This window comes from Ictalurus furcatus, chromosome 25 (genome assembly GCF_023375685.1).
Source record: "Ictalurus furcatus strain D&B chromosome 25, Billie_1.0, whole genome shotgun sequence".
Lineage (NCBI taxonomy): Eukaryota > Metazoa > Chordata > Actinopteri > Siluriformes > Ictaluridae > Ictalurus > Ictalurus furcatus.
Window position 1 is genome coordinate 11,595,050 of NC_071279.1, and position 26,805 is coordinate 11,621,854.

The 26,805-nt window shown below is 39.2% G+C and overlaps 1 protein-coding gene across 3 annotated transcripts; it reads right to left on the reverse strand.

Moving 5' to 3' along the window:
* Positions 1–96: 96 nt before the first annotated feature.
* On the reverse strand, positions 97–24,753 carry pfas (phosphoribosylformylglycinamidine synthase). Of its 3 annotated transcripts, XM_053614306.1 has the most exons (29): positions 24,550–24,753; positions 21,710–21,837; positions 21,207–21,342; positions 20,953–21,058; positions 18,334–18,526; positions 17,715–17,820; positions 17,274–17,414; positions 17,037–17,161; positions 14,169–14,297; positions 13,936–14,067; positions 13,714–13,842; positions 13,443–13,516; positions 13,148–13,304; positions 12,442–12,503; positions 12,161–12,322; positions 10,954–11,058; positions 10,392–10,523; positions 8,771–9,001; positions 8,129–8,309; positions 7,966–8,049; positions 7,658–7,813; positions 7,407–7,526; positions 7,175–7,320; positions 5,361–5,568; positions 5,117–5,208; positions 3,875–3,989; positions 3,398–3,544; positions 2,988–3,128; positions 97–1,451 (listed from the first exon to the last, which is right to left on the reverse strand). In XM_053614306.1, the coding sequence occupies exons 1-29, from the start codon at positions 24,579–24,581 to the stop codon at positions 1,132–1,134; spliced, it is 3,990 nt and encodes a 1,329-aa protein (XP_053470281.1). In that variant the 5' UTR covers positions 24,582–24,753; the 3' UTR covers positions 97–1,131. The 3 variants fall into 3 exon arrangements, with proteins under 3 accessions (XP_053470281.1, XP_053470279.1, XP_053470280.1); XM_053614304.1 differs by having other exon boundaries at positions 13,714–14,067; XM_053614305.1 differs by having other exon boundaries at positions 13,714–14,067; positions 23,632–24,753.
* Positions 24,754–26,805: the final 2,052 nt, after the last annotated feature.

Here is a 26,805-nt window from a genome sequence, read left to right on the forward strand (position 1 = left end):
AACCACCAGAATATCTCCTTCTCACTTTCTCTCTCTCTCTCTCTCTCACACACACACACACACACACACACACAAGCATAATTATCTTTAAATTCTTATCAGCAGTATGTGATTATACCAAATTACACAAGCAATTGTCCTTGTTCTTATCAAAATGTACTTTATTATTTCATCTTTCAAGGCAAACTTGGAGTATATAACTCAGAGATACATAAACATACACTGTATATCCTCACATATCCAGCAAATTGCAAAACTTTTTTCTTGAATCCAGCAGTTTTTGGTGCATGAAATCTGTGTAAAACAGGACAACTCATTGTGGCTGGTGGACAAATATTCACAACTTGCACAAAAATGTCCCAGAACCACATACCGTTGGAATATGAAAGATGACACTTTTTGAGATACCGTATGAGGTTACAATACTGACATGAACAATAACAACAACTTGTTTAATCAATCAAAATCACATGTACATGTAGCAGAATTTGGTCCTCATCATTGGTTTCTGTCAAGTAAACACAAATCATCACAGTAGCCAAAAAATCATTTCCTTCTTTTTATTATTATTACTACTATAATTTATTTCACACCATTTTCGTTACCTACAGTATCAATTCCCACCCACCAGCAAGCTCTCCCCAATCATATGACATCTACCAACTATGAAGGGTGAAGGTTAATACGTGCTTCCTCCGAGGCATGTGAAGCCAAATAGCACATCAGCATCAACTGCTGTTCAACTGAGCTCACAGAAACCTATGACTGGCTAGTGTTGCTGTGATTGACAGGGTAGCGAGAGTACGCCACCCCTCCCACCCAGAGAACATGGCCAGTTTTGCTCCCTTGCCTTCAGAAATGTGCAAAAGCATTTCCTTAACATGATTGTGAGGTCACAGGTTAACCACAAGATTGTCAATATTGATTGGAATGCAGCCATCTTCAGTTTGACTCTTGTTAATGATGTTTGTATAAAATTGTTGGGTTTTTAATAAATTTTTTTTATATATATAGGTTTAGCCTTTTACACAACCACGTAAATCTAACTCTTCTCAATTAAACATACAAATATTCACTGGCTTTCAGGATACTTTCACAGCTGTATCAGTGAAATAGCTATATCTATGATCACTATGATGCCAACCCCTCACTCTGACACCACACAGCGGCATTGTGGAACATGCGGAGCCAAGGTGAGGAACGCAGTGAGGCTCTGAGAGGTGCAGGTGCCCAGGCCCACTGCCAGCCCAGCACCGTGCGCTCTGGATGGGGCATCATGGCCAGGTGGCGCCCGTCAGGCGAGCAGATACCCGCTATGCCCAGCGCAGAGCCATTTGGGTTCATGGGGTAGGTCTCAGTGGGGGCTCCGGATTCATCCACGTAGCGCAGGGGTGCCAGAGATGCACTGATCAGCTTCTGCTGTGCTTCAGGGGAGCGGAACTGCATCAGACCTGTACAAGGAAGTTCGGATTTATTAACAGGGACTGTAGAAATATTGTACAATACAAAATCACATTTGGTGTAATGCTCCTGTAATGTATTTACTTGAGTTGGGATTTGGAATGAACTTTTAGTTAAATTATTATTTTCTAAATTATAATAACATATCCAAAGCAGATGACATCAGCCCTCCCAGTCCCAGAAAAGGGACTTTACATTCAATCTTTAAAAGAAAAGAATTACAAACACACATTATATACATGTAATAAAATATTGGCTACTTGGCCATATGCAGTGTATAAATGTGAACTGCAGGAATGTGGTACTCCTTGATATGGCATTTAAGTTAGCTAGTGGATTGCAGAGCTGGATAATGCATTATCTTCACACTGGTATGTTTAACTCTTTTTTTTTTTTTTAAATTCAGAAAATTGTATTATTTCCACCTGTTTTGGGGGTGCCCGTGTTCAGCACTGAATTCATTTGTGAGGTCACATGCCGCAGTAGTGTTTAATGGCTCACATGAAAGTAGACACTCAACGCTTTAAGAATTTGCAGTTTTTCCATAAGTATTTCTTTTTTTTTTACCTAGCCTATTAGGTTTAAACTTTATCATTTTATTGTGACAGTTTTACTATCAAAAAACTTTTAGTTGCACTTTCTGTTTTATTTCTGTACCAGTGTTATTGTGGAGAGGTGGGAATTGTTTGCCCAGCAGGGGGCTCACACCCCTCCCCTTTCCTGTCACCCTGCTCACCAGCAGCTAAACACAGAGTGACGATACTCTACACACAGAAACCCAACAGTGTCCTGACTAATCTCATAACAGACTCGCAGCGATAAAATAATTCATTTGTTTATACTGATTGAGAATGCCCGATAAGTCGATTTCCATTCCGAATAAATTATAATAAATTGAACTTGGATAAGCAGTTAATAGGGCGGGGAAGGAAGGGTGTATCGTTCACTCTCCTTCAAGTAGACAAAAGAAAATATTTTACCTCATTACATTTATCAAGTTTTTCTTTCACCAATAAAGATTTTTATCCTCTCATTTATTTATGGAGGAAACTAGTAATTAAGTGGAAGCAGGTTATTGTTGGCCACACAAAATTTTGTTTTCCCTCCAGACTTTTGAATAAAATATCTATTATCATGTGCAGCACTTTGTGCCCCAGAAAGTGTGAGAAAATATGATAAAACATATTGCAGTATGTTGTGGGTGGGTCTATGATATGGTCAAACTTTAACAACAGCCATGTCATATGTTACCTATAGCTAGAAAATAGAGAATGCTATGCATAATATTTATTTACACTCACAATCATCATCAGTTCTTGTTCTAAAATTTAAATCCGATTCTATTTATAAAACTATAGTTAACTACTCATCCCAACGTTGGTGGATAGACTTCATAAACAACACTGAATATATTTGAAAAAAAGTGTGCCATAAAAATGAGTTGATGCCATGACTACATGCCATGACACATCATCCAGGTGAATATTTGCTTGCTAGTGTGATATTCTTAACATGGACACTCTCACCTTCTCCATGGGCAACCCACACACCCAGGGCAGATCCCTCTATGCCCTTCAGCATAATGGCTGGAGAAGGCAGAATGCTGACACTCACAAAGCGGGACTCAAACCGACCGGACTTATTATGGGTCAAGGCCACCTCAGAGCCTACAACACAAAGCGCAACAGAGTGATAAAGAGAGGAAGCACTGAAAATAATAAGCAAGCAAGTAAAAGACAAGGAAAGTGATATGAATCTCTGTGCATGTATCACAATGCAAAAACAAAATTGTCATTATTTTCTCTCAAAACATCTCACAGTGATTATACAAAACAACATGCATCCAATGTCCATTATACCTAATAAAGGAAAGACTACATTAGACATGAAGACTATATTTGTATACAACATTTTTTAAGGCCTTTTCTCCACTCACCTCCATTCTGTGCTCCACCCACCCAACCTAGCAGAGCCAGAAGCTGGCAGCCATTACACACCCCTAGACTAAGTGTGTCGCTACGATGCCGGAAACGCTCAAATTCCTCCCGGGCTTTGGGGTTAAAGGTGACAGTAGCCGCCCAGCCTGAGAGGACAATCAGGACAGTTCAACATAAATATTATGGACACAAAATTAGCAGACTTTATGTACGCAAACATTTGCATTGTTTATGGAAGAGAATGTGCATTTTTTTTGCACATCTTATAAAGTACATGTTCACCAGAGAAGGAACAAGGTAGTGCACTATTCCAATATTAACTGGGCATTCATGATTGGAAACATCACCAGCTGTAAATTCATAGTTAAAGCTTTTTTACGCGGGCATTTTAACAGCACTGCTTCATCATTTCGGTTAACATGGGTGTGGGATCCTTTGTGTTCCTTTGTGTGTGTGTGCTTGTGTGTAAGGTTCACCTTTGGCTGATCCCAGCACATCAGCGTAACTGAAGCCGCCTACAAACACAACAGCTCGGAATGGGTCAAGGGTCGTGGAACCGGAGCACAGGTCCTGCATTGTGACATCCCACACCTGCAGACAACAGAAAACACAAACATCATATCACATTTGAACAAATATAGAAGAAAATACATTCTGCGTAACATGCGAGTCTGCACAAAACACATGAAAATCATAAATGACTTGAAGGTGATTTATTGAAGGTCTCTAATAGGGTTGTTACAGTGTCACATAATCGGAAGGCTACCTTACCAGTGACTTTTTCAAAATACAATTTTGTAAAATACATTTCCATCTTTTATTTAATGATAAAGTCATAAATATTAATAGAGATTTCATGGAAATACTGTACTTCTGTTACCAATTCCCGTGTATCTTCTGCTGTTGTAGCTCGACGTGTCGTGCATTGAGATGTTTTTCTGCTCACCACAATTGTACAGAGGGGTAATCTGCGCTACTGTAGCCTTTCTATCAGCTCGAACCAGTCTGGCCATTCTCCATTGAACTCTCTCATCAACAACAAGGCATTTCTTTCTGCAGAACTGCTGCTCACTGGATGTTTTTTCTTTATTGCACCATTCTGTGTAAACTCTAGAGACTGTTGTGTGTGAAAATCCCAGGAGATCAGCAGTTACAGAAACACTCAAACCAACCCATCTGGCACAAACAATCATGCCACTGTCAAAATTGTGACCCATTCTGATGGTTGATGTGAACATTACCCTGATGTTGCTGGCCCGTATCTGCAGGATTTTATGTACTGCACTGTAGCCACGTGATTGGCTGATCAGATGATTGCACGAATGAGTAGGTGTATAGACGTTCCTAAAAAAGTGCTCAGAGCATCTATACTACTAATGAAGCACAGCTTGTGCAGCCTACAACAAGGTTTAATAATAAATACGTGAAATAGTGTATTAAAATGAGGTGTATGTAGTAAACTTGGGAATTTTAGTGACGACTCCCACCTCTGTGATTTAAATTATCACTTATCCTGTACTATTCAATCATAATTATTACAGACGTCCTCCGGCAACGTTATAATCTTATCCCGCATTAAAATAATAATTTATGGGATTGTATCCTTTTGTTTCCTTTAGGTTTTCGTTATATATTAAAGGATACACAAAGATACTTTCAAACTGTAATTAGTCCCATAGTCTCAAATTAATGAACAGCTGAAAAGTGTATTTGTGTACCTCGAATCCAGCCATATACAGAGAGACAGACATCTCTCGATCACCATTGCTGCCTTCCTCACGGATGACTGCAACACGAGGCTTGCCCTCAGCTACGCAACATTACAACACAGACATCACATAAATTAGTGAATTAATCAAACAAATCAAGGTGGTGTTGACGTCCAGAAAGTTCACAAGCTATTCTTTTGCATTTTTTATATATATATATATATATATAAAAAGGTTAAGGCTTTAGACTAACCAAGCTCTTTTGTTATCAGTGTTTTAGCAGGGTCAAAGGTCAGTCTGAGGTATGGCTGGGTGCGGATAGATAGCCCCTGCTCTTCCTGCTGTACACACAGTGGATTGGCCTGCAGACACTCCAGCTGGAAGCTTGTGCTCTCCCATAAAGCCCTGAGAGTCGGTAGACGCTCATGCAGCACTTCCTGTCCACACAGGCTCACCCTGACCTGAAGAACAAGAAGTGATCAAGAATTATTTCCATCCTACACCTCTATTTAAAATGAGTTAATTTTTTGGTCATTCAAAACCATGGTATAAAAGTCAAGTCATAAAAGCAGAAACCGGCATGATGTCCCCCTATACACTTAATTAATCTTATATAATTAATTACACAAGGCAAAAAAATGCCTAGCTGGTGCAAAACGCAGTTGTGGCTCATCCATATAGGCAAGTGGTGCAGAGCCTCACCATATACATCAGCCGTTCAACAACGATTATTTATGAAATCCCCATTCACAACCCCAAACATTATAAATTCTGTTAAATTTACCACTTTTGAGAGACCAATGATTTTAAAAATTGTTTAAAAAAATTGCTATTTGACAGATATAAGCCAATGTTTTATTGATTTGGTCATCTTTATAGATGTGGAGCAATCATGAGCCAGCGTGCTCACACCTCCAGTTAGCTCCAAAGTATTAGAATTATACCCAGTGGTCATAAATGGGAACTGCAACAAGTGCTAATAGAGATCCACTGGGCAAGAATCATGCTGCCCCGTCACTCGCGGGAGGAACAGCAGACAGGACAGATACTAGCAAGGTTGCCAACTTGGGCTAGTTTAAAAATACTCTGTGGCCACCAGGCAAATAAGCAGAATTAGAACTAAGAAGATTTCTCAAACAAAAGGCAAAGTGTACTGTTTTGTAGTGCTTCTACTGCACAGATTGGGAAAGATGAAAGGGATTATGGAGTGGATAAGGTCTGTATATCAGAAATACGTGTGCACCACTGTGACCTTGTTTGCCATGCAGAGGCTGACAAAAATGAGAGTATTTTTTTTTGAGCGGTTTGCGAGATGTAGCTGGGCTGGAAATTCAATGACTACGGTTAATTGGTGACAAAACAGACCTGCTGTCAAAAACATAGTTGAACAATGGTACATCTAAAACGTCTCAAATCGAGTTGCCAGACTAGGGCTAGGCGATATATCGATATTGTGATAAATGATCATGCGATACACATTTCTGAGATATTGTCAGTATGGTAAAGTATTTTTTAAGTTTTTAATAATTACAAATTAAATGGTACTGAATGGATGCCACTGATTTGAAGTAACTTTTTTTAAATGTAATCTTCTTTGTCTTTGTAGGCATTAAAGAAAAGTATTGTATTTTATTACTGTTTTGCGAACAGTTTGGTAGATAAATTATATTTTGTGATACGCATCGTGTATCGTAGAAATGTCCTCAAATATCATGATATGATATTTTTGTCATATCGCCCAGCCCTATGCTAGACAGTATTCTGGATGACTGTATAGCATTAACTCTAAACTGCCTATTTACTAGATAGTAGCCTGCACTGCAACATTAACATCTTCCTACCACATCAAACTCTCTGCTCACGAGCTGCTGCTGCTGGCAACACGGATTACTTTTCACAAGTTAGACACATTTGGACAACACATCAAAAGTAAAGGATTAGCGAAATGAAAACTGAAAATTTGAACGGTTTCCTAAAATCCTAAACTTTGACTACTTAACAATCCCAACGCATTGGAAAAAGCATGTAGACATTATCGCAGAGAAGTTCTGAAACAGAAAAGCTCACCATAGAGTCAGGTCCAAAGCCACAGGTGGTGCCAATCTTGTAGCAGCCCAGCCCAGCATGTGTGTACCGCTGACACACACTTTCCACATCCCTCTCACACACCTCCAACACCAGACCCAACTCCTCTGAGAACAAAGCCTCCATCACTGAGGCGGGGGGGGGGGGGGGGAGAGGGAATGATCTTAAAAGGTGACTTAGCATACAGATTTTGACATTCAGACGTTACACTGACCTCCAACTCCATCAAAAGGCAAGTCAACTTCTATCCCACGATTTCCTGCAAAGGCCATCTCCAGCAGACAGGAAATGAGTCCTCCGTCGCTGACATCATGCCCTGCACTCAGCAGATGATCTACCATACATACACACACACACACACAAACACTATCAGACTCACAAAAGCACTAAGAAAAGGAGCAACATTGACAAAGATGATTAACGAAAAAAAAAAATCTGTGAAAAGTAACAGTAAACATTATTCACCTTCGATGAGTGTCTGCGTGGTGTTGAAGCAGGCTGAGAGATGGTCAGGATAATCCAGGTCTGGACTGCAGTCTCCCAGCTGACCATAACACTGAGCAAGAGCAGAGCCACCCAGCCTGTATTTACCCATGCTCACAGGAACATACAGCAATACACCTGACACAGAGTGAGAGAGAGAGAGAGAGAGAGAGAGAGAGAGAGAGAGAAAGAGAGAGAGACCTACCCACTCAGATATTCCATTTTCGCACAACATTGACTTTAATAATTACATGTCCCAGTCCTAAAAATGCCTGAAATGCCAAACTGACCTTTGCCCTCTGGGTCGTCCAGGTCAGGGGTGACAGTAGCAGTGATATCAGGACACACAGCATACACAGAGATGACCAAAGAACCTAAGAAAGAAAAATGAATATAGGTTAACATCATTCGATTAGCACATTGATACACACACACAAACACACACACACGCACCTGGTGCTTTGACGGTTTCTCCACCAACACGAGCAGCCATGCTGAGGGAGTCCTTTCCGCCATCGACAGCAACGCCCAACTGTCCCATGACCTTGCACATAGCCTGGCACGCATCCCACAGACACGCCCCTTCACCTGGCAACTTCGCCGCCCACATCCAGTTACCACTGCACTTTACATCCTGAGAGAAACACACAGATTTTTTATTTTTTTTTTAAACGCAAGACGAATTGATATGAGATAAGATTTCCAGAAACAGGTGCGTTAAGTAATAACTTAACTTATAACATAATTACTGAATCTGTTGTAATCATGATTGATTCGCACAGGATAAGCAGTCTCTCTACAAGTATAACTCGCAGAGATGGTTTCGAAAGGAGATGATAGAAAACAGCACTTCCTGGAGTGTCAGAATACCAAAAAAAAAAAGAACAACAAACCAAATATCCTTTTCCAACAGGATTTAACAGAATCTCACAGATAAACTGTACAAAAATACCCGTTTTATGAAACTGCTGAGATATACTGTTTGAAGAGCTCAAAGAGACATTGTAAATATAACACACTCTTTCGATGAGCAGCACCGTTACCCGACCACAGTGACTGTTAAATTAACTGTTACCCAACAGTGCCACATTTTACCTTCAGAGCAGTGACGCGTGCAAACACCAGATTGGTGAGAGCCTCACCCACAGCCATTCGAGCTCCAACCGCTGGGGAAACCAGGCCTTTAATTGGCTGCTCCCCAATTGCTGTAGCAGAACCCTGGAGGCTGAAGGGTGATAGAGCAACCACAGCCACATCAGCCAGTGGGGTATGGAGGGGCCCTACACACTGCTGCTGTGCCACCAATCCAGTCACAGAGCGATCCACCTAATAGAAGAATATATAAGAAGACAATAGGTGTGAATATGGAGAGTGAATTACTGGCACTCTTCATGAAAACGAGTTTTATAAAATAAATATTAAAACACAATATTTTTCCATTCGAACAACAGAAGAAACTATTTATCTTTACAATATATTCCCAAAGACCACAGTTTTACAACTGCACAGCTGATTGTCAAATTTCAAAATCAACTGTTAAATGACACTTTTAATACCAGCATGCTTTCTGGAGGCATTGCAATAAAAAAAGCTTCTCTCTTCCTGAGAGCAACTCACCAAATTTGTTTTTAAACAAATAAATAATTTTTTTTAAACGTGCCTGACCTTCACGAAGCATTATTAGAACTACACCTCGTATACCGTAATCCATCCCTGCATCTCAATTCGATTCGTCTACTTATACAATGCACTAAAAGTATGTGCTGTAGTGCACAAGTACTGGGACATACTAACACATCATGAAACGGAAAAGAACGTTGTTCCCTGGAAGAGAACACCGTCACCGTAAACAAACCCATCATTGCATTTCAGCTTTACCTCATTCATTCATTATTCCTTATATAATTTCATGCAATTTGCAGTTTTATACTTCTGCTTAGATGTTAACTGCATTTTGTTGGCTTTGTACTTGTACTCTGCTCATTGACAAAGCTGAATCTAATCTAATGTGTCCAGTCAAACTTTTTGGCTTTGTACACCATCAGCATGTTTGGCAACAAAAGGGGACCAAACAAAAGATAACCCACTGTAAAATACAAAGGTGGATCAGTGAGTCTGTGAAGATTAAGAGTCTGTGAAGGCGCTCTTGTGAAGATTAATAGAGTCATGAATTCTGCTTGGTACCAAGATATTACGGCCCAAAACCTGGCTGCCTCTGCCAGGAGGTTTAAATGGGTCCACAGATAGAGCTTTCAACAAGATGAGCCAAACATACTTCCAAATCAACCTGTGGCCCGAAATGAAGAGGACACTCCACATGCACAAACCTAAGAATATAAAGGAGTTTATAATATTCTGCATGGAGGAGTGGCCCATTCGGCACTCCTTAATTTTTTTTTTCAGTATAATTTTATTTAAACATATTGCGATTGCATTTTTGAACGCAAAATATAATTTAAAATGCACGTGTTGTTGTTTTTCTATACTAATATTTGTTCACGTTCAAGAAGGGTGCCAATAATTCTGGAGTGCACTCTGTATTTCCAAAGCAGTCTATTATTCTTGAAAAGCCTCAATCAGCTAGTGGACTTGTATTCTCTTGGATTAAGTTGTGGTGATATTTTATTCAACCGCTTTCAGAAGCAGTGACCAAATTAGTCCAACATAAACAGTGTAATTAAGAAATAATTCAAAAAACTTAAGGGAAATGGGAAACCTTGTTGGTGAGGTAGCGTTTGCTGGCCACAGCAGGCAGTCGAAGAACTCTCTCAAGAGCAGGCAACACAGAAAGTCCTGGAGGGAGAGAGAGAGGCTGCAGACAGGAAGGCACATGGTCCAGCCTGAACTCCTAGAGAGAGAGAGAGAGAGAGAGAGAGAGAGAAAGAGAGAGAGAGAGAGAGAGAGAGAGAGATTGATTGACTAATAGAGCTCATCAATTCTGTCAGGAAGTCACATTAAGGATCATCAGGGCTGGGCAACAGAACAATACATTTCACATTCCTGATTATCCAAAGATATATATCTGATTTATTTTGGTACATTTATTTCAAATATTCTTTGATATATTTGATATACTTTGGTAGATTTAGTTCAAATATGCATATCTTGTGAAAATATCAAGTATTGGGATATGACATTTTTGTGCATAAAGTGGGAAAAAAGATGGAATACTGTCTTTTATCTAGCTCAAGCATTACGAGTAACTGCCAGATGGAGCACCATTCATGGACCTCTGAGAGTTGGAGAATTTTCCCAGAGGTTTCAACCTTTCCACATACCTTCTGAGGCATCTTTCCCAATACCCAATCAAGTTCCAAATCCACAGGGTTCCGCCCTCCAATCACGGCACTGCCAGTGTTAGAGATATCATCCACAAGAACAATCTACATGGAATAAACATGCAGAAGACAGACGTGGTTATATCTAGGTGCGCGCGCACACACACACACACACACACACACACACACACACACACACTTACACTTCAGACCATGCAATATCTGGCTTGCCAAGGCAGTCTCAAACATTGAACTGCAATGCAATTTTGTCTGTTCTGTTTTACAATTAGTAAATGTCATCTACAATCCCCTCTGAAAGTTTTGGAAAGGCAAGGGCAATTATTTTGTTTTTGCTAAATATAGAGGCCATACCACAAGATGCAAACCACTCATCAGCAGTAAGAATCAGAAAGCCAGATTGGAATTCGCAAAGAAATACAGAGATGATCCACAAAAGTTCTGGAACCAAGATGAACCTCTACCAAAGTGATGGAAAGGCCAAAGTGTGGAGAAAGAAAGGATCTGCTCATGATCCAAAACATACAATCTAAAACATACAAAACATACAAGCATGGTGGAGGTAGTGTCATGGCTTGGGCTTGCATTGCTGCATCTAGAACAGGCTCAATAATCTTTATTGATGACGTAACTCATGATGGTAGCAGGACAATTAATTCAGAAGTTTACAGGAACATTTTGTCTGCCAATTTACAGAGAAATGCATCCAAATTAATTGGGAGGAACTTCATAATGCAGCAAGACAATGATTCAAAACACACTGCCAACTCAACCAAGGACTTAATCAAGGGGGAAAGTGGAAGGTTTTAAACTGACCAAGTCAATCACCAGACCTTAACCCAATTGAGCAGCATTTCACATCCTGAAGAGGAGACTGAAGCGAGAAACACCCTGAAACAAACAACAGCTTAAAGAGGCTGTGGTAAAAACCTGGAAAAGCAACAAAAAAGAAGAACGCAACAGTTTGGTGATGTCATGGAGTCCCAGGCTTGATGCAGTTTTTGCAAGCAAGGGATATGCAACCAAATATTTAGTGTTATTTATTTTAAATATGAGGAAATGAAATCTGAAATTCTGATCCTGATTTTGAACTCAAACCCAAATGGAACCGTACAAACAAAACAAAAGTACAGGCCTTTCTGTTCCAATACTTTCCCTGGGGATTGTATATTACAGTTTTTACGCCCACCTTACTATCACCTGTAATGTTTCCCACAAAGTCAACTGGACATTTCTCCCTCCGACACACCCTCTCCAGAAAACTCCGGTCAGATGGGCGGAGCAACAGAGCATTACTCTCCTGATACTCTGCCCCCCACAACTCCAAAACACTGAGGGTGGGATCACCTCTCTGTAGGAGGAGGAGGAAGTGGGTTATTAGAGTTTCCGATATAGAGAATAACTTGACTATGATCAGTATTTATATTTATATGCAACTTCCACACAAAGCTCTTGTAAACTGAAGCTCACTTTAAATTTGCTGGTGTAGATGACTGCTCCGGCGGGCTCACTCAGCTCTTTCAACACATTTCCTAGAGTACAGAACACATTCAGACTCTCTTGGGGAGTGTAAATACTCATTTATTTACATTTTAACTACTGGCCTAAAAGTGATCTTATCAGTAAATGAAAGTGATACAGTATGATCCCATGTGAAATGATTCATCAACAATGAAATTTTTATTCATGAAAAAAAAAAATGAGACATCATACTCGTAATGTTTATAGTTTAGTTACGCTAATGTTGTGGAAAATCCACAAAACAAGTTGTTTACTGTTTAATCACTTCCATTACAGTATAGCATAATTTTGATGTTAATAAGCCAGAAAAGATGCACTGAGAAACAAGAAAGCCCTCAGTCCTGAAGACTTTCCCATGTCAGAAAAGTTACACTCTGTCTGTTACAAAGTGCTGATACTGGAGACTTATTTATTCATTTCGTTTATCCTAAAGAAACATCTCCTCACAGAAAGCTTCATGGATTACACACGTTTTTACTCTGCTTATGTGGACTCACTGATCGTATCTGTGATACGAGCCCTTGTGCAAGTTGTTAGTATACAAATAATAATGTACTTGAACAAGTATTATTAAGAGTATTAAACTCCCAAATCAGAATAAGCATTCTGTAATAATCAGCACTAAAATGATAATGTCACATGATATATTTATTACCATTGCCTCCTGCACCCTGGTCATGGATACTGCAGATGGGGTTTCCTGTAGCTCTCTCCAGACAGGCCCTCAGAGCCCGATTCATCTTCTGCTCCATCTCGGCATCTCCTCTTTGTACCGCACCCAAATCACGATCGCTGGAATTATCACCCTGTACCTACAACACACACATACACAAACAGATTTCCGCTTACAACTTGCCGCTTTTAACAAAGCGGTAAGAAACATCCAGATACAGGTATGTCCGTCAAGTGATTAAGTGTAAAACTTTGATGAGATTAAGATCAGCATCTACCTGTACAGAGGACGCAGCCCCTCCTCCTACACCAATCCTATACACAGGGCCTCCTATTTTCACCACCTCCATACCTAATACCATGGACAGGAGATGCACACAATTATCCTTTTCAAACTCGGTGTTCCTTCTCAAGGGCATCTTACTTCAAAATCTCACACATATACATTTATATTTTTGATGTGGAATAGATCCAGTGTCAGATTAAAAGATAAGAATCTTAATATGTTTATTTTACCATCATAATCCATGAGCCTCCAACATTTCCTACCTGACGCCGCCTCTTCTTTCTTCACATGCTCATTCTCAATGGAGCCCAGTCCACCGCTGAACATTATCGGCTTAATCCATTCTCGACGCTCACCATTGGCCAAGCGCATTCCAAAGGACCGGGCAAAGCCTTGAGTTGTTAAGGCAAAGAAAGAAGAAAATGAAGTAAAAAAAAAAATTAAGAAGACAAGACACACCACAGCTAAGACACACCACATCATACCTGCCAGTACTGGCTCTCCAAACTTGTTTCCGTAGTCTGAAGCACCATCACTGGCTTCAATGGCCACCTGCAAAGGAGGAGCAAAGCTGGAAGGATACTCCCAACCACTCTCCTCCCATGGAAGGGAAAAACCTGTCGTCAAATATGTCCAAGAGAATAGAGGGACTTCACTTTCATGCCAAAAGTTTTAGTAACTTCGTTTTAAGAGGGTGCATTTGGAAAACCAGACCCACCTGGGATGTGGAGGTTACCAAAGCAGTACCCAGCTGTCCCTGCAATCACGTGTCCACCTTGGCCTGCGCTCTGCACGTCTCTGATTCGCCCGCCAGTACCTGTGGTAGCACCGCTGAAAGGAGCGACACCTAGAGTTCAAGTAAAAAACAGCAAAAAAAAACACAACACTTATCATTAACATCCACAAAGGAACAGGAAAGAGTCTAGTTTGTGTCATCAATTGCATTAGAACAATTTTTAAAAAAGACACTTAAAAGAGGGAAATATAGTTGAGATCATACATTTACATACACCTTGCAGAATCTGCTAAATGTTAATAATAAAAAATAATATAAAATGAGAGAAATCATATACATTACATTTAGTTTTTTGTTTAGTCCTGCCCTGAATAATCTATTTCACATAACAGATGCTTACGTATAGTCTTCAAGACACAATAATAACTGAATTTACACAAATGAACCAGTTCAAAAGTTTACACGCACTCGATTCTTAATACCGTGTGTCGTTACATGGATGATCACTGATATGATGTGTTTATGTTTTGTGATAGTTGTTCATGAGTCCCTTGTTTGTCCTGAGCAGTTAAACTGCCCACTGTTCTTCACAAAAATCCTCCAGGTCCTGCACATTCTTTACTTTTCCAGCATCTTCTGCATATTTGACCCTTTCAAACAGTAACTATATAATGTTGAGATTCATCTTTTCACACTGAGGACAACTGAGAGACTCGTACACGACTATTACAAAATGTGCAAACATTCACTGATGCTCAAGAAGGCAACACGATACATTAAGAGCCAGGGGGTGTAAACTTTTTGAACAGGATGATCTTCATTTTTTTTTCTGTTTAGTACTGCCCTTCAGAAGCTCATACGATATTTACATGTTTCTCAGAAGACATAATAATAGCAATTTACAATACAGTATTAAGAATCGAGGTGAAGCCAATTCTACAGTCAACCGCACTAAACTATCCGAGGAAAAATACGATTTTCATTTTCTTCTGCTGTAATGGACCCTCTGATATCATGTTGCATGCAGTGAAGAAGCGCAAGTGTTTTTCCATTAAAGCTAAACATTTTTTTTAGAATTTTTAAAAATAAAACCCAAGTATAATGAATTCCATTGTAACCAGAGATATGTGAAAGAGCGCTTTCAGAGCCGCGGGTTGCACGTCACTAACCAATGCCACTCCACTCCACTCAGCTAGTATTAGGGCTGCAACTAATGATTAGTTTCATAATCGATTAGTTGGCCTATTATTTTTTCGATTAATCGGATGGGGCGGGGCAAACTTTCAGTACCATTTTTTCATTTATTTAAAGTAAAATCCACAAACTGAGTGTTACAAATATAAACTTCAGACTAAAACTTTACACAACTGTTTGTCCAATTATATAAGACTGAAAAGAACCCAATACACACAGACACACACCAGAATATATATTATTCATTTAGGACTGTAGTTTAATTCAGTGCTTTTTGTGCATCTATAAAAAAAATAATGCATAAATACTAGGGATGCACCAAATGTTCGGCAACCAAAATTATTCGGCTGAAAATAGCAAAAAAAGCACTTTCGGTGTTTGGCTGAATAAGTGAAAAGGCAGAATAAATTTGACCGAATGATGACGTGTTTGATGACGTGACCAAATAGCCTAGCAACCAGAGTGAGACGCGTGAAGCTTTAATTGCAGCAAACATGTCGGCAGTGTGGAAGGATTTTAAAGTGTCAGAGAAAGATGTAAGATCCATCCACTTTTTTGCACTCTTGTCTATGCACTTTTTTGTAACACAGAGTGTTACATTCTTTCAGCAGTCAGTTATAGGCCTAACATAGGCTATTCAAGGAGGGCTCAAAGATGACCACATACAAATATTTTTATTTTACTAATTTATTTATTTAAAGTTATATTGTGCCTTGTTGGTAGCCTATGCCTGCTGGAATGAAAAAAAAAGGTTCAGTGTTAAATAAATATTATGAAATTGTAGTTTTTGTAATTGATTTTTTCTTTGAAAAACAAAACAAAATAGTAAAAAGCACATTTTGACTATATAATTTATGCAATGGTGAAAAAAATGACAAAATAACTGGAAAAAATGTGTTCGGTATTCAGCCTTCGGCCAGGTTTTTCACTATATTCGGCTTCGGCCAAGAATTTTCATTTTGGTGCATCCCTAATAAATACTTACATACAAAATAAACTAAGTATACAACTAAGTATATAATCAGTAAAGTGAAGAAAGTCATTGTCGGTGACTCTGGGTATCTGCTAAAGCTAGCGGCGTCACATTACATGCGTATAACGTCATGCGCCGTCAACTAGGAAGAGGCTTATACTTCCAGTTAGTAAAAAAAACCGCTCGTGTTCCATTTGAGACGATATTACCTTTCTAAGATACACTAGACGGTAGAGTACATAGTGCATAGTGTAAGTGTGTAGTACGTCATTTGGGACACAACTTCAGTATGTCCTCTCCAAATGTTTTCGGAACAGAAGTAACGTACTGAGTAAATGCACCCCGTGCCGTGCACACACCGACTAATCCATAACGAGATTCACTGACAACGATTTTCATCATCGATTATTATCGATTAGTTGTTGCAGCTCTAGATAGTATAGAATCATTTATTTACTTTTGTTATTAACAGTGTATCCTTTTACAATTCTTTTTAGTTTTTTTTTAGTAACATGTCTGACACATTCTTTGCTGCACAAATAAAAACAGCAATATCCTGAAACAGTTTTTACTTTATCTATGGAAAAGATAACTAGATGACTACTTTTGGAACTACTGGTCAACTCATAAAAGTTAGCAATTGTGCAACCTGTATTATGCACAATTTGTGCCTGTGCTCGGACCTGTGGGGAAGTTGTGTGTTTCTGCAGTGAAGATGACATGTCTGGTTGTGTGTCTGGTCTTGTAGCAGCTGGCCTGCGCAGGGTCAGTAGGGAACATACACTCCAGCTCCATGCCTTTAATACCACTGTGCACACACACACACACACACACACACACATATATACTGATGATGCTGTCGCACTCAGAGTGACTCACTGATGGTTATCATGCTGGCTGACTGACTCTCACTCTCTCACCTGCTGTTATCGCAGAACTTGATGACATTGTTCTGATTGCTGTGCTGCTGGGTGCCCATAATGAGGCTGAACAAAGTGTCCTTCTGCTCCTGTCCGTCAATCACCATCCGGCCTCGGAAGAACCAGTGGCGACTGTGCTCACTGTAGGGGACGTTAGAGGAGAAATTTAGTTTGACAAATTTCAGATAGACAGCAGTGTTTGTAAAAACGGATCTTCAATCGTTGTGTATACTGTATATGTGATTTCCACAAAAAGTAGTCATTATGCATAACATTTCCTGTATGGAGAAGAGAAGGAAAAACCTACTGATGCAAAACTTACTAATAATGTAAGTCTAAGGGCAGCCGTTTCCACAGTTTTCTCAATAAAAAGTAACATAGTAAAATAAAAAAATGTCTTTTTAAATTTTTTTATTTATTTAACCCCGTAAACTTACATACCTGTTGGACTGAGCCAGGTCAAAGCATTCAACACTAGTTGGGTTTCTCTTCACCCTCTGGAACAATGCCGTGTAGTAGTCCAGATCCCAAGAGTCAAAAGCTAGTCCTGCACACACACACACACGCACACACACACAACCAGGATCATACTAAGTAAGTGGACAACAATTTCATATAGTGATTTTGGTCACTAAAGTTTAACACATTTTCATGTTTGTCGCAAATCTTGATTGTGCTATTCTACAGTGGCCTGCAACAATATCTATAGATATACAGATAGAGTAACTTGTGCAAGGCTAGACTTATGAGACAGCAATGGCCTACTTTTTCCACTCACATTCAATCATTATGTCTGTGTGTCTATGACACACACACAAACCCACACCCACACGTATCTTGTGACCCAATACACTCCATCTCCCCTCATCCTGTGACAAATACACTTCTTCCAATTATGTTAAATGTCATGTGCCCCTAATCCTCACCCTCTCAATCAGGACCCAATCTATTGCTCTTTACAATGGAGACAGAATTTTCTAGTAATAATGATATATATATATATATATATATATATATATATATATATAAAAACCCACACTTTATAAGACACATTGCTCACCAAGCTCATCGTTGGCCCTCTCCAACGCAGCACGGCCTTCTCCTAGAATGTCAACCTCGAACACTTCCTGAGGCCGGACGTCCACAGAGAAAGACGTGATGGGCTTGGTGTAGACACACTCAGTCATGCTGTCGTACAAGAGGCTGATTAACTTCTCCATCTCTTTATCTTTCCTCAGCCCATGCAGCTCATCCTTCAACAGAAGAAATGTAGCTGTTATTTACATATACACACACACACACACACACACACACACACACACATATATATATATATATTATATATACACACATACATACACACACACACACATATATATACATATTTTATATTATATATATATATATATATATATATATATATATATATATATATATATATATATATATATATATATATATATACACTCAAATAGAGCAACACTAAAATCATATTTAGATTGTTGCACTCGCATAGGATCCCCAACCAAGTGCCAATTTCTCTCAATATTGTTTACATTACTAATAACTGAGACGAAGACAAAATATACACAGCTTAATAAAATAGGGAAGACATAAATCAAGAGTGTTCAATATAGAGCTGCAACAACTAATCGATAAAAATCGATTATGAAAATCGTTGTCAACGAATCTCATTATTGATTAGTTGGTCTGCGCAGGGCACGAGGGAGATTTACTCATTACCCTACTTCTATTCCGAAAACACGCTTCGGGGAATAAATACTAAAGTTGCGTCCCAAATGAAGTACTATACACTTACACTATGCACTAGTGTCTAGTGTGTGGATTTTAGAAAGGTAATATCATCTCAAATTATATCACAGGAGTTTTTTTTTTAATAGCCGGAAGTATAAGCCACTTCCTGGGTGACGGCGCATGACGTCAAACGCACGCTAGCATTAGCAGACACCCGAGTCACAGACAATGGCTTTCTTCAGTTTACTGTTTCTGTCAGTGTTACCTTTTATTCTCAACATGACCTCAGTCTCAATCAGACGGAGCCGAAATCATCACATGACTGAGGAAGAAAGTCCTCTAAGGCAGGGAGCATTTTAAATTAAACACCGCGGAGATCAAACAGTTCTTCACAAACACAAACATGTTTATATCCAAAATGTTCCACTGTGTGTAAGGGGCAGGGGAAACTGGTGCAAGCTGCTTAAAAGGTTTAGTTTTAATTTAAGTTTATTGTCATTATATGCTGTATTTGCACGCTAGCAGTGTAAATTCTGTCGTTTATTAACGGAAGTGATGTGTTATTAACAAGACCGCATTGCTGATCACGCGCAGTGTAGCGTGTGGGAGCATGAGTAAGATCTGTAATGTCTAATTAAAATACTATGATCAAAAGTAAACACAAGTAAAATAACCCACAACTGCACATTTGTATAGATGAGATAAATATAAGTTGCTCTGGATAAGGGTGGCTGCTAAATGCCATAAATTTAAAATGTAAATTGTTTACCAATGATATATATTGGTATAGTTTTACATTGGTGTATAATTGATATATAATTGTTTACTAAACTGCCTTCAATACAGTTACCAGTTTTCCCAGGAGTGGGTATCCCAGCAAATTCAGTCCAAGTCAGAGATATAAAGGAAAAACCCAAGAGCTGCATCAAGCTACAAGCCTCTGTAAGTACAATAAATGTAACGTTCATGACAACACAATCAGAAAAAGACCGAACAAGTATGGCTTTCATGGTAGGGTGGCTAGGAAAAAGCCTCTTCTCTCCAAAAAGAATATGGCAGCATGACTTAGGTTTGCACAATTGCATCTGAGCAAACCATAAATATTCTGGAATGTTTGGCTCTGATGAGAGCTAGGTGGACATTTTGGTTCATTATACACAGTGCCATGTTTGGCAAAAAGCAAACAAAGAGTATCACCACAAACACCCCGTACCAACTGTTAAGCATGGTGGTGGAGGGGTGATGATTTGGGCTTGTTTTGCAGCCATAGGACCTGAAAAATTTGCAGTCATTGAGACAACTATGAACTCCACTTTATACCTGAATATTCTTGAGACAAATGTTTTGCCATCTGTCCAGCAGCTTAAGCTGGGCCAAAATTGAGTTATACAACAGGACAATGATCCCACGTACACCAGCAAATCAAAATCTGATTGGCTAAAGAAGAAAAAAAATATCAAGGTTTAGGAATGGCCAAATCAAAGTCCAGTCCTCAACCCCATTGAGATGCTGTGGTGGAATCTTAAAAGAGCTGTGCATAAATAAATGCCCTCAAACATCAATGAACTGAAGCAATGTTGTAAAGAAGAGTGAGCCAAAATGGCATGAGAGACTGATAAACTCCTACAGAAAATTTTAATTTCAAGTTATTGTTGCTAAAAGTGGTTCTACACGTTAATGAATAGGGTGTGCTTATTTTTTTCCCCACTTGGTGAAAAAAGTGACTACATACTGAAATCTGTGGTGGTTTTTGTTGTCACCTGAGCTTATTTGTTTGTTTATAGACACTGATAAGTAAAAACAAAGAATTGAAGGAGGGTGTACTTTGTTTCTCCCATGACTGTGTGACTGATATTTATGCGAATATGTGCAAAGACGAGCAGGTAGTGTCAAAGCTCTCACCGAGTGCAGCAGTTATACAGACCTTGATGAGGTGCCTGCGAGACAGCTCCACCCTGGTCACCTGACTCAGGCCTGCACTCTGGCAGATGGACACGGCATTTGTGGACCACGCAGTGGAGAAATTCAGTCTGTAAAGAGTAGCGAAAAGTCACAAATGAGCTTTACAGAGACTATACTGAGGACTGTGGCATTTGTGCTGCTACCACTCTAATTACAGCACTCATGTTAGAAACATTACATCTATACATTTCAGTTATTGAAACAGTGTTTATGTACCTGGGGCCAATCTCCACCAGACTCTCTCCTGGCATCATCGCTTTGAGAGTGGGCTCATCTGACAGGCCTGAAGACTGAGGAGGAGTAAATAACCAGCGCAGGATATCCTTCTGCTCCCTACTCACACAGTCAGAACCTGACAGAGATTTACACAAAGAGAAGAAAAAAGGATACGCTTGTTGCTTACTTTGCTTGAATGGGTGATTCCAATTACCCATCCATTGATATTTGTGTCAAATTTCTTAAGGCAGTGCTAAATTCATAATTCTCTATTTAAAATAGAGACTTTCTGTTTAGACATGCTTCTGGAGCATTATATTGTTTCTTGAGCTTAAATAATGTATGAAATAATTCATTTTAAAAAGGTTTAAGGTTAAACATTCAAGGTGCTTTAAGGGTACAACGGATTCACCCCCTCATACTTTTCTATTTCTTGCACATTTCCAACCCCTGCACCTCCACCACCCAAAACTCAACCCTGTCCTGTTATTCGTCTCACCCACCGTTCATTTCCACATTGTAGCAGAATTCAGTGGTTATGGTGACCTGTGGATAGAGCTGTTTGACCCTCTGCAGGCTCCGCCCACCTTCAGCACCTGCCTTCCTGTAGAACTGCAAGACTGACATGATCCTAGCAACAACAGACACACACAGAGAGAGAGAGAGAGAGAGAGCGAGAGAGAGAATATGAATATGTTTTATATGCAAACTATATGTCCAGCTGGTATCACAAAAGTTCAAGCAAATGTTTTCATGTTACACAACACAAACACCTAATTAAGACAGTCTGAAGGCCTCAATCCATGATCAGCAAGTGGTTATTCAGATGTAGCAGACTACTAATGCTTCCTTAGTGCAAACAACAACAACAAAAACTAGAGGGAGAAGGACTGACAAGTGATGCAGTCCACAGTTACCTATAATAAGAGAAAGAACTTACAAACAACTTACAAACTTATTCACACCTACCATTGATATCTGCTATGGAATAGGATTCAGAGAAGATTTCTGTAGAACTGGAAATGTTTATGTATAAAGAGATGATTGTTTTTTTAGGAGTGATTTTATTATTTTTATACTTTACATATTAGTATATTTATTATATTTGCCATGTTACTGAATAAAAAGCTGCAGTTTTGTGGAACAGGTGTTTTAGACTTGAATTTATTCCTGCAGTTTTTTTAAGTGAAGTATTTCAAATAAATAAATAAATACAATAAAATAAAAACGGATTTTAAAACTCTGCTTGCATTTCTGCCATAACTATACCACTGATCTGCCCTCCTTTGACTGACCATACATCTATTATGTCTACCATCGTGGTAATAGATAGGCTTTCTAAAGCGAATTCTTTTGCCTCTCTTCCCACAGCCTTACAAACTGCGTAAGTATTATTCAAACTCCCAGAGCACGCTGTGCCTGACTGGTCGCTTAGCTCATCTCCCAGTTTGGAAGTCTTTCATGGACTGACCGGCAATAACAGTGAGTCTCACCTTGGGGCATCAACCCCATCCAATAATTAATTAATTAATTAATTAATTAATTAATTAATTAAGACATACATTTTCTTTACTGCTTATCCTACACAAGGTCACGGAGGAGCCTGGAGCCTATCACACGGAACTTGGGGCACATTCACACACTATGGACAATATGGAAACTCCAAATCAGCCTACAGCGCATGTCTTTGGGACTGGGGGAGGAAACCGGAATACCTGAAGGAAACCCCAGAAGCACAGGGAGAACATGCAGGTGATGACTGTTTCCTGAGAGGTGCTTTGCCCTTTCATAGGGGAGAATGCAAGGCCTGAACATTTTGTGGTCTGTGCATTAGCTTAAGTTGTAAAGTAAAAAAAAAAATATCGGATGAGTATCAATATCAGATGTTACACAAGGTTTCAGTATCGTTATCGTTCCAGCTCTAGTATGTATACATACGTATCAATGTTTCGCACAGATGTGCAACAAACAGTCAGGAGAGAGTTTGTTAGGGTTTTTTTGTAGTTCAAGCATAACATGAGCTGTTCCAACTACCTACACAGGATTATGTGAAGTGCAGGGGGAAAAAAATCATGTTCAGAGAAAATCAGGATGAACTCAGGGTCGAACAGACAAACCTGGGTGTTGCACCACAGACTGAACATCTAGAACAACCTAATCAGGAGAGTTTACTTCACTGATAAGCACACTGTTTAACTCAATTACAAAGGAATTTGCCTTTTCCACGAACCCAAAAAGAAACAGCTTTTGATCACGTGACACCCACTGCACTTTAATGAATGAACTCAAGCGCACAAAGTACTGTTTATATTGTTATTAAATTTTAATCAAGTCAGCATAAAGACAATGTTATGACGCATTCCATGAATAAAGCGTCAAGAAGCTCTATTTATGTCTCTATAATGAAATGATGCACACATCTTACCTTCCAGTTGCTCAGTGACTGGGCAAGTGAGTTGATGTGAGATGAAGCTGACAGCTTAGCTTAGCTTAGCTTAGATCAGATCAGATCAGATCAGATCAGTAGAGTACACTACAGTACACAAACCTCCTGACCAGTGCAGGCAGCCCTGTACTCAACCCACGTGTCCGATACTTTTTTACCACCCGTATTCTAACAGCGTTCAGAGATTGGCTGTTAGTCTCGTGACACACTGCCCAATTGGATTTCGACATATTACTACATGCTTGTAGCCAATCCTAGAAAAGAAGGCGGGACTTGTCGGAATACGAGCGGGGAAATAAATAAGTTGAACACTTTTACCACATGATCTGTTCCGCACATCTCTGCGCATGCGCAGTTTTGACAAAATGTTTTGCGTTAAAAAAAAACAGTTAAGTCTGCTTGGTCAATTTGCAATGGTTATAATGGAAACTGTAATGGTCCTTGTTGGGTCTCTATTGGTAATTTGTTGCCTTCTATAGGTGGAATGTTGTGTCTAGTGGATACCATTAAGGACCAATAATAGTAATGGTTTTAATGGGTAACAGCTGATTGTTTGTAAGGTATTTGTAGCGGAAACCTTTAGAATGTCTGTGGTGGTTTCCATTGTTTTTTTCAGCAGGGTCCACACTCCACACAACAAGCTATCATGGTGATTTTTACTTGAGCAAGTTCTTCCTCAATCATATTTAAAATACACTATGGTCTCAAATAAATTGCGCTTAATTCTGAATGTGTGTGTAGGCTTCCTGTAGCCGCCCGCATCAAATTCAAGGCCTTGATGCTCAACTACAAGACCTTGTCTGGAACAGCACCCGCCTACCTCAACTCTCTCCTGAAGGCTTACGTTCCCTCACGCAATCTGCGATCAATCAATGACCGACGCTTAGTAGTACCTACTCAGCGTGGCTCAAGGTCCCTTTCAAGAACATTCAAAGTAACTGTTCCTCAGTGGTGGAATGAACTTCCAACCTCAATCCGGACCGCAGAATCTCTCACCATCTTCAAAAAACAGCTAAAGACCCACCTCTTCCGTCAACACCTAAGCAACCCATAAATAAATAAATAAATAAACAAACAAACAAACTCTGGCACTTGCACCTCTACTCTGCGCACTTTGCTTCTTCTGGAACTCAATTAATGGATCTTGTATGGTAGCACTACTTGTATTGTTCTCTGCTTGTATTTTCTCATTTGTAAGTCGCTTTGGATAAAAGCGTCTGCTAAATGAATAAATGTAAATGTAAATGTGTGTGTGTGTTCAGGGTGTATCCCCGCCTTACGCCTAGTTTTCTGAAGATGAACATTTTGTTTCCTCACTGAGGTTTGATGTCTTATATGTAACACCACGAAGCTCTAAAAAAACAACAACAAACAAAACCACTTTATGTTGTTATATGTGTTTCGACTACTTGTCTGTGTACATTGTATAATTAACCTGTATCTGTAGGAGCCTATGAAATATTTTGTTAAAATATTTCTGTTTTTATGTATCATTTTGTTTTCCACTAATGATGTGATGTATCATGCCTACATATTTGATTCAGCAATTGCAGGGTAGTCCCTTTCTTTAAACGTTTTTCTCTGTTCTTACGATTGTTTTCAATAAAGAAACGGTCTAACACTAACATGGCAAAGGACGGGTTAACGTTTGTATTGCAGCCAGCCACTAGAGGGCCTGAGAGACATTTTGGCTGCATGTCTGTATAGTGTATACAGCACGTCATCATGCTCATATTATATTACAGAATTAGCTAGAAAATTTTGTTTGCTTCAGGATGAGTAAAGATAGTATTCCACAAAACAAAAGGAAGAAAACATACTATCATGTGGAAAATCCGTGAGGCGGTCGGACGAATCTAACGTAAAAACATCGGTTTGAATCCCACCTTGACTAAAAAGTACTTTTTTAAAAAACAAAACAAACAAACAAAAAAAAACTTGTTTTTAATGCCGGATCCATAAAAATATGATAAACATTAAAACAATATGATGTACAAAAATAAAAGTCATTTCCTAAGAGTTTTCTTTGTGTAAGGTGAGGAAAATGTAAAAATGATCATTAATAAACCATTATTGATGGGGACATTGTCATTAGTCGTTACCATTTCAAATATTTAGATATTTATATTTAAAATGAAAACACCACACCACATTTTGATGTTTTGATCATGTTTTAGTATATTTTTATTATATTATCTGTTACATATTGTAACTATGTAACTTTTTTTAAAAGAGGCATTGTCAACATTTACTATTTTGATACACTTTCAATGTGTAAAATTAACTGTTAAAGGAGAATGTGAAATTAACAGTGTGTTATAGTAAGTTATTGAAAATGTATTGCAAATAAGGACTAAGAGTTTAAAAAATTTTACAAATACAAGCTAGATAAAACATATTTACAAATACACAGGACAATTAAAAAAAAAAAATACAAAGATGTCTATACACAATTCCACAATGGTGTAGAGAGAGAGAGAGAGAGAGCACAGAAAAATAGAATGAGATTCATGGACAACAGTATTACACAGCAAGTGTTTGTGGATTTGTAACTATTTACCAAAATCCAACCTTGTGCTTGGCTTGCAATCAGACATGCCATGCACAGACCTTAAATGCTGTGTTTCACAACAAAGTTATCTTCTCTTTTCAACAATCCACCTCTGCCTCTGAGCCTCATAGAATGGGGACTGCTGAAACTCTGCCCATGTCGTCTCTGCATTCATTCCCTGTGCCTGATTCAGGGAGAGCACTTTAGAAGGACAGTAAATGTATTTGCTTGCCACTCCAGGGAAACCAGTGTGGATATGAGGGCTATTGGGTCCTTGTTTTAGTGGCTGGTGGCAGAACCTGCAAAGATGACCAGAGGATGGTCCACTAATGATTTCCTCTTGCCTCTCTCTTCAATCACCCTCTTCCTCTCTGCCCCCCTCTGCTTAGAGACCTCCAGCTCCTGCTGAAAGAAGGGAGTGTCTGCAAAATCTTCAAATGGCATCCTGGGGTTGGTCAGGCCCTCTGCAGTCTATGCCTCAAAGACGTTCCTGGAGCAGTAGAAGTATTTAACGTCACCAGCCTGATAAAAGAAATGTACAGAGGAGCCATCACCCAGGTAACGAGACTTTGGCTGACCACAAGCTAAACAGGATTCAATTA

Coding starts and splice junctions, on each gene's coding strand:
- pfas (XM_053614304.1), bottom strand. CDS start 24,581: ATGTTCTTGAAAGGGACCTTGAGCCACGCTGA. Junction 13,305..13,442: donor GGGCTGCGTCCTCTGTACAG/GTAGATGCTGAT, acceptor TGTGTGTTGTAG/GTACAGGGTGATAATTCCAG. Junction 3,990..5,116: donor TGTATATGGCTGGATTCGAG/GTACACAAATAC, acceptor TGTTGTCTGCAG/GTGTGGGATGTCACAATGCA.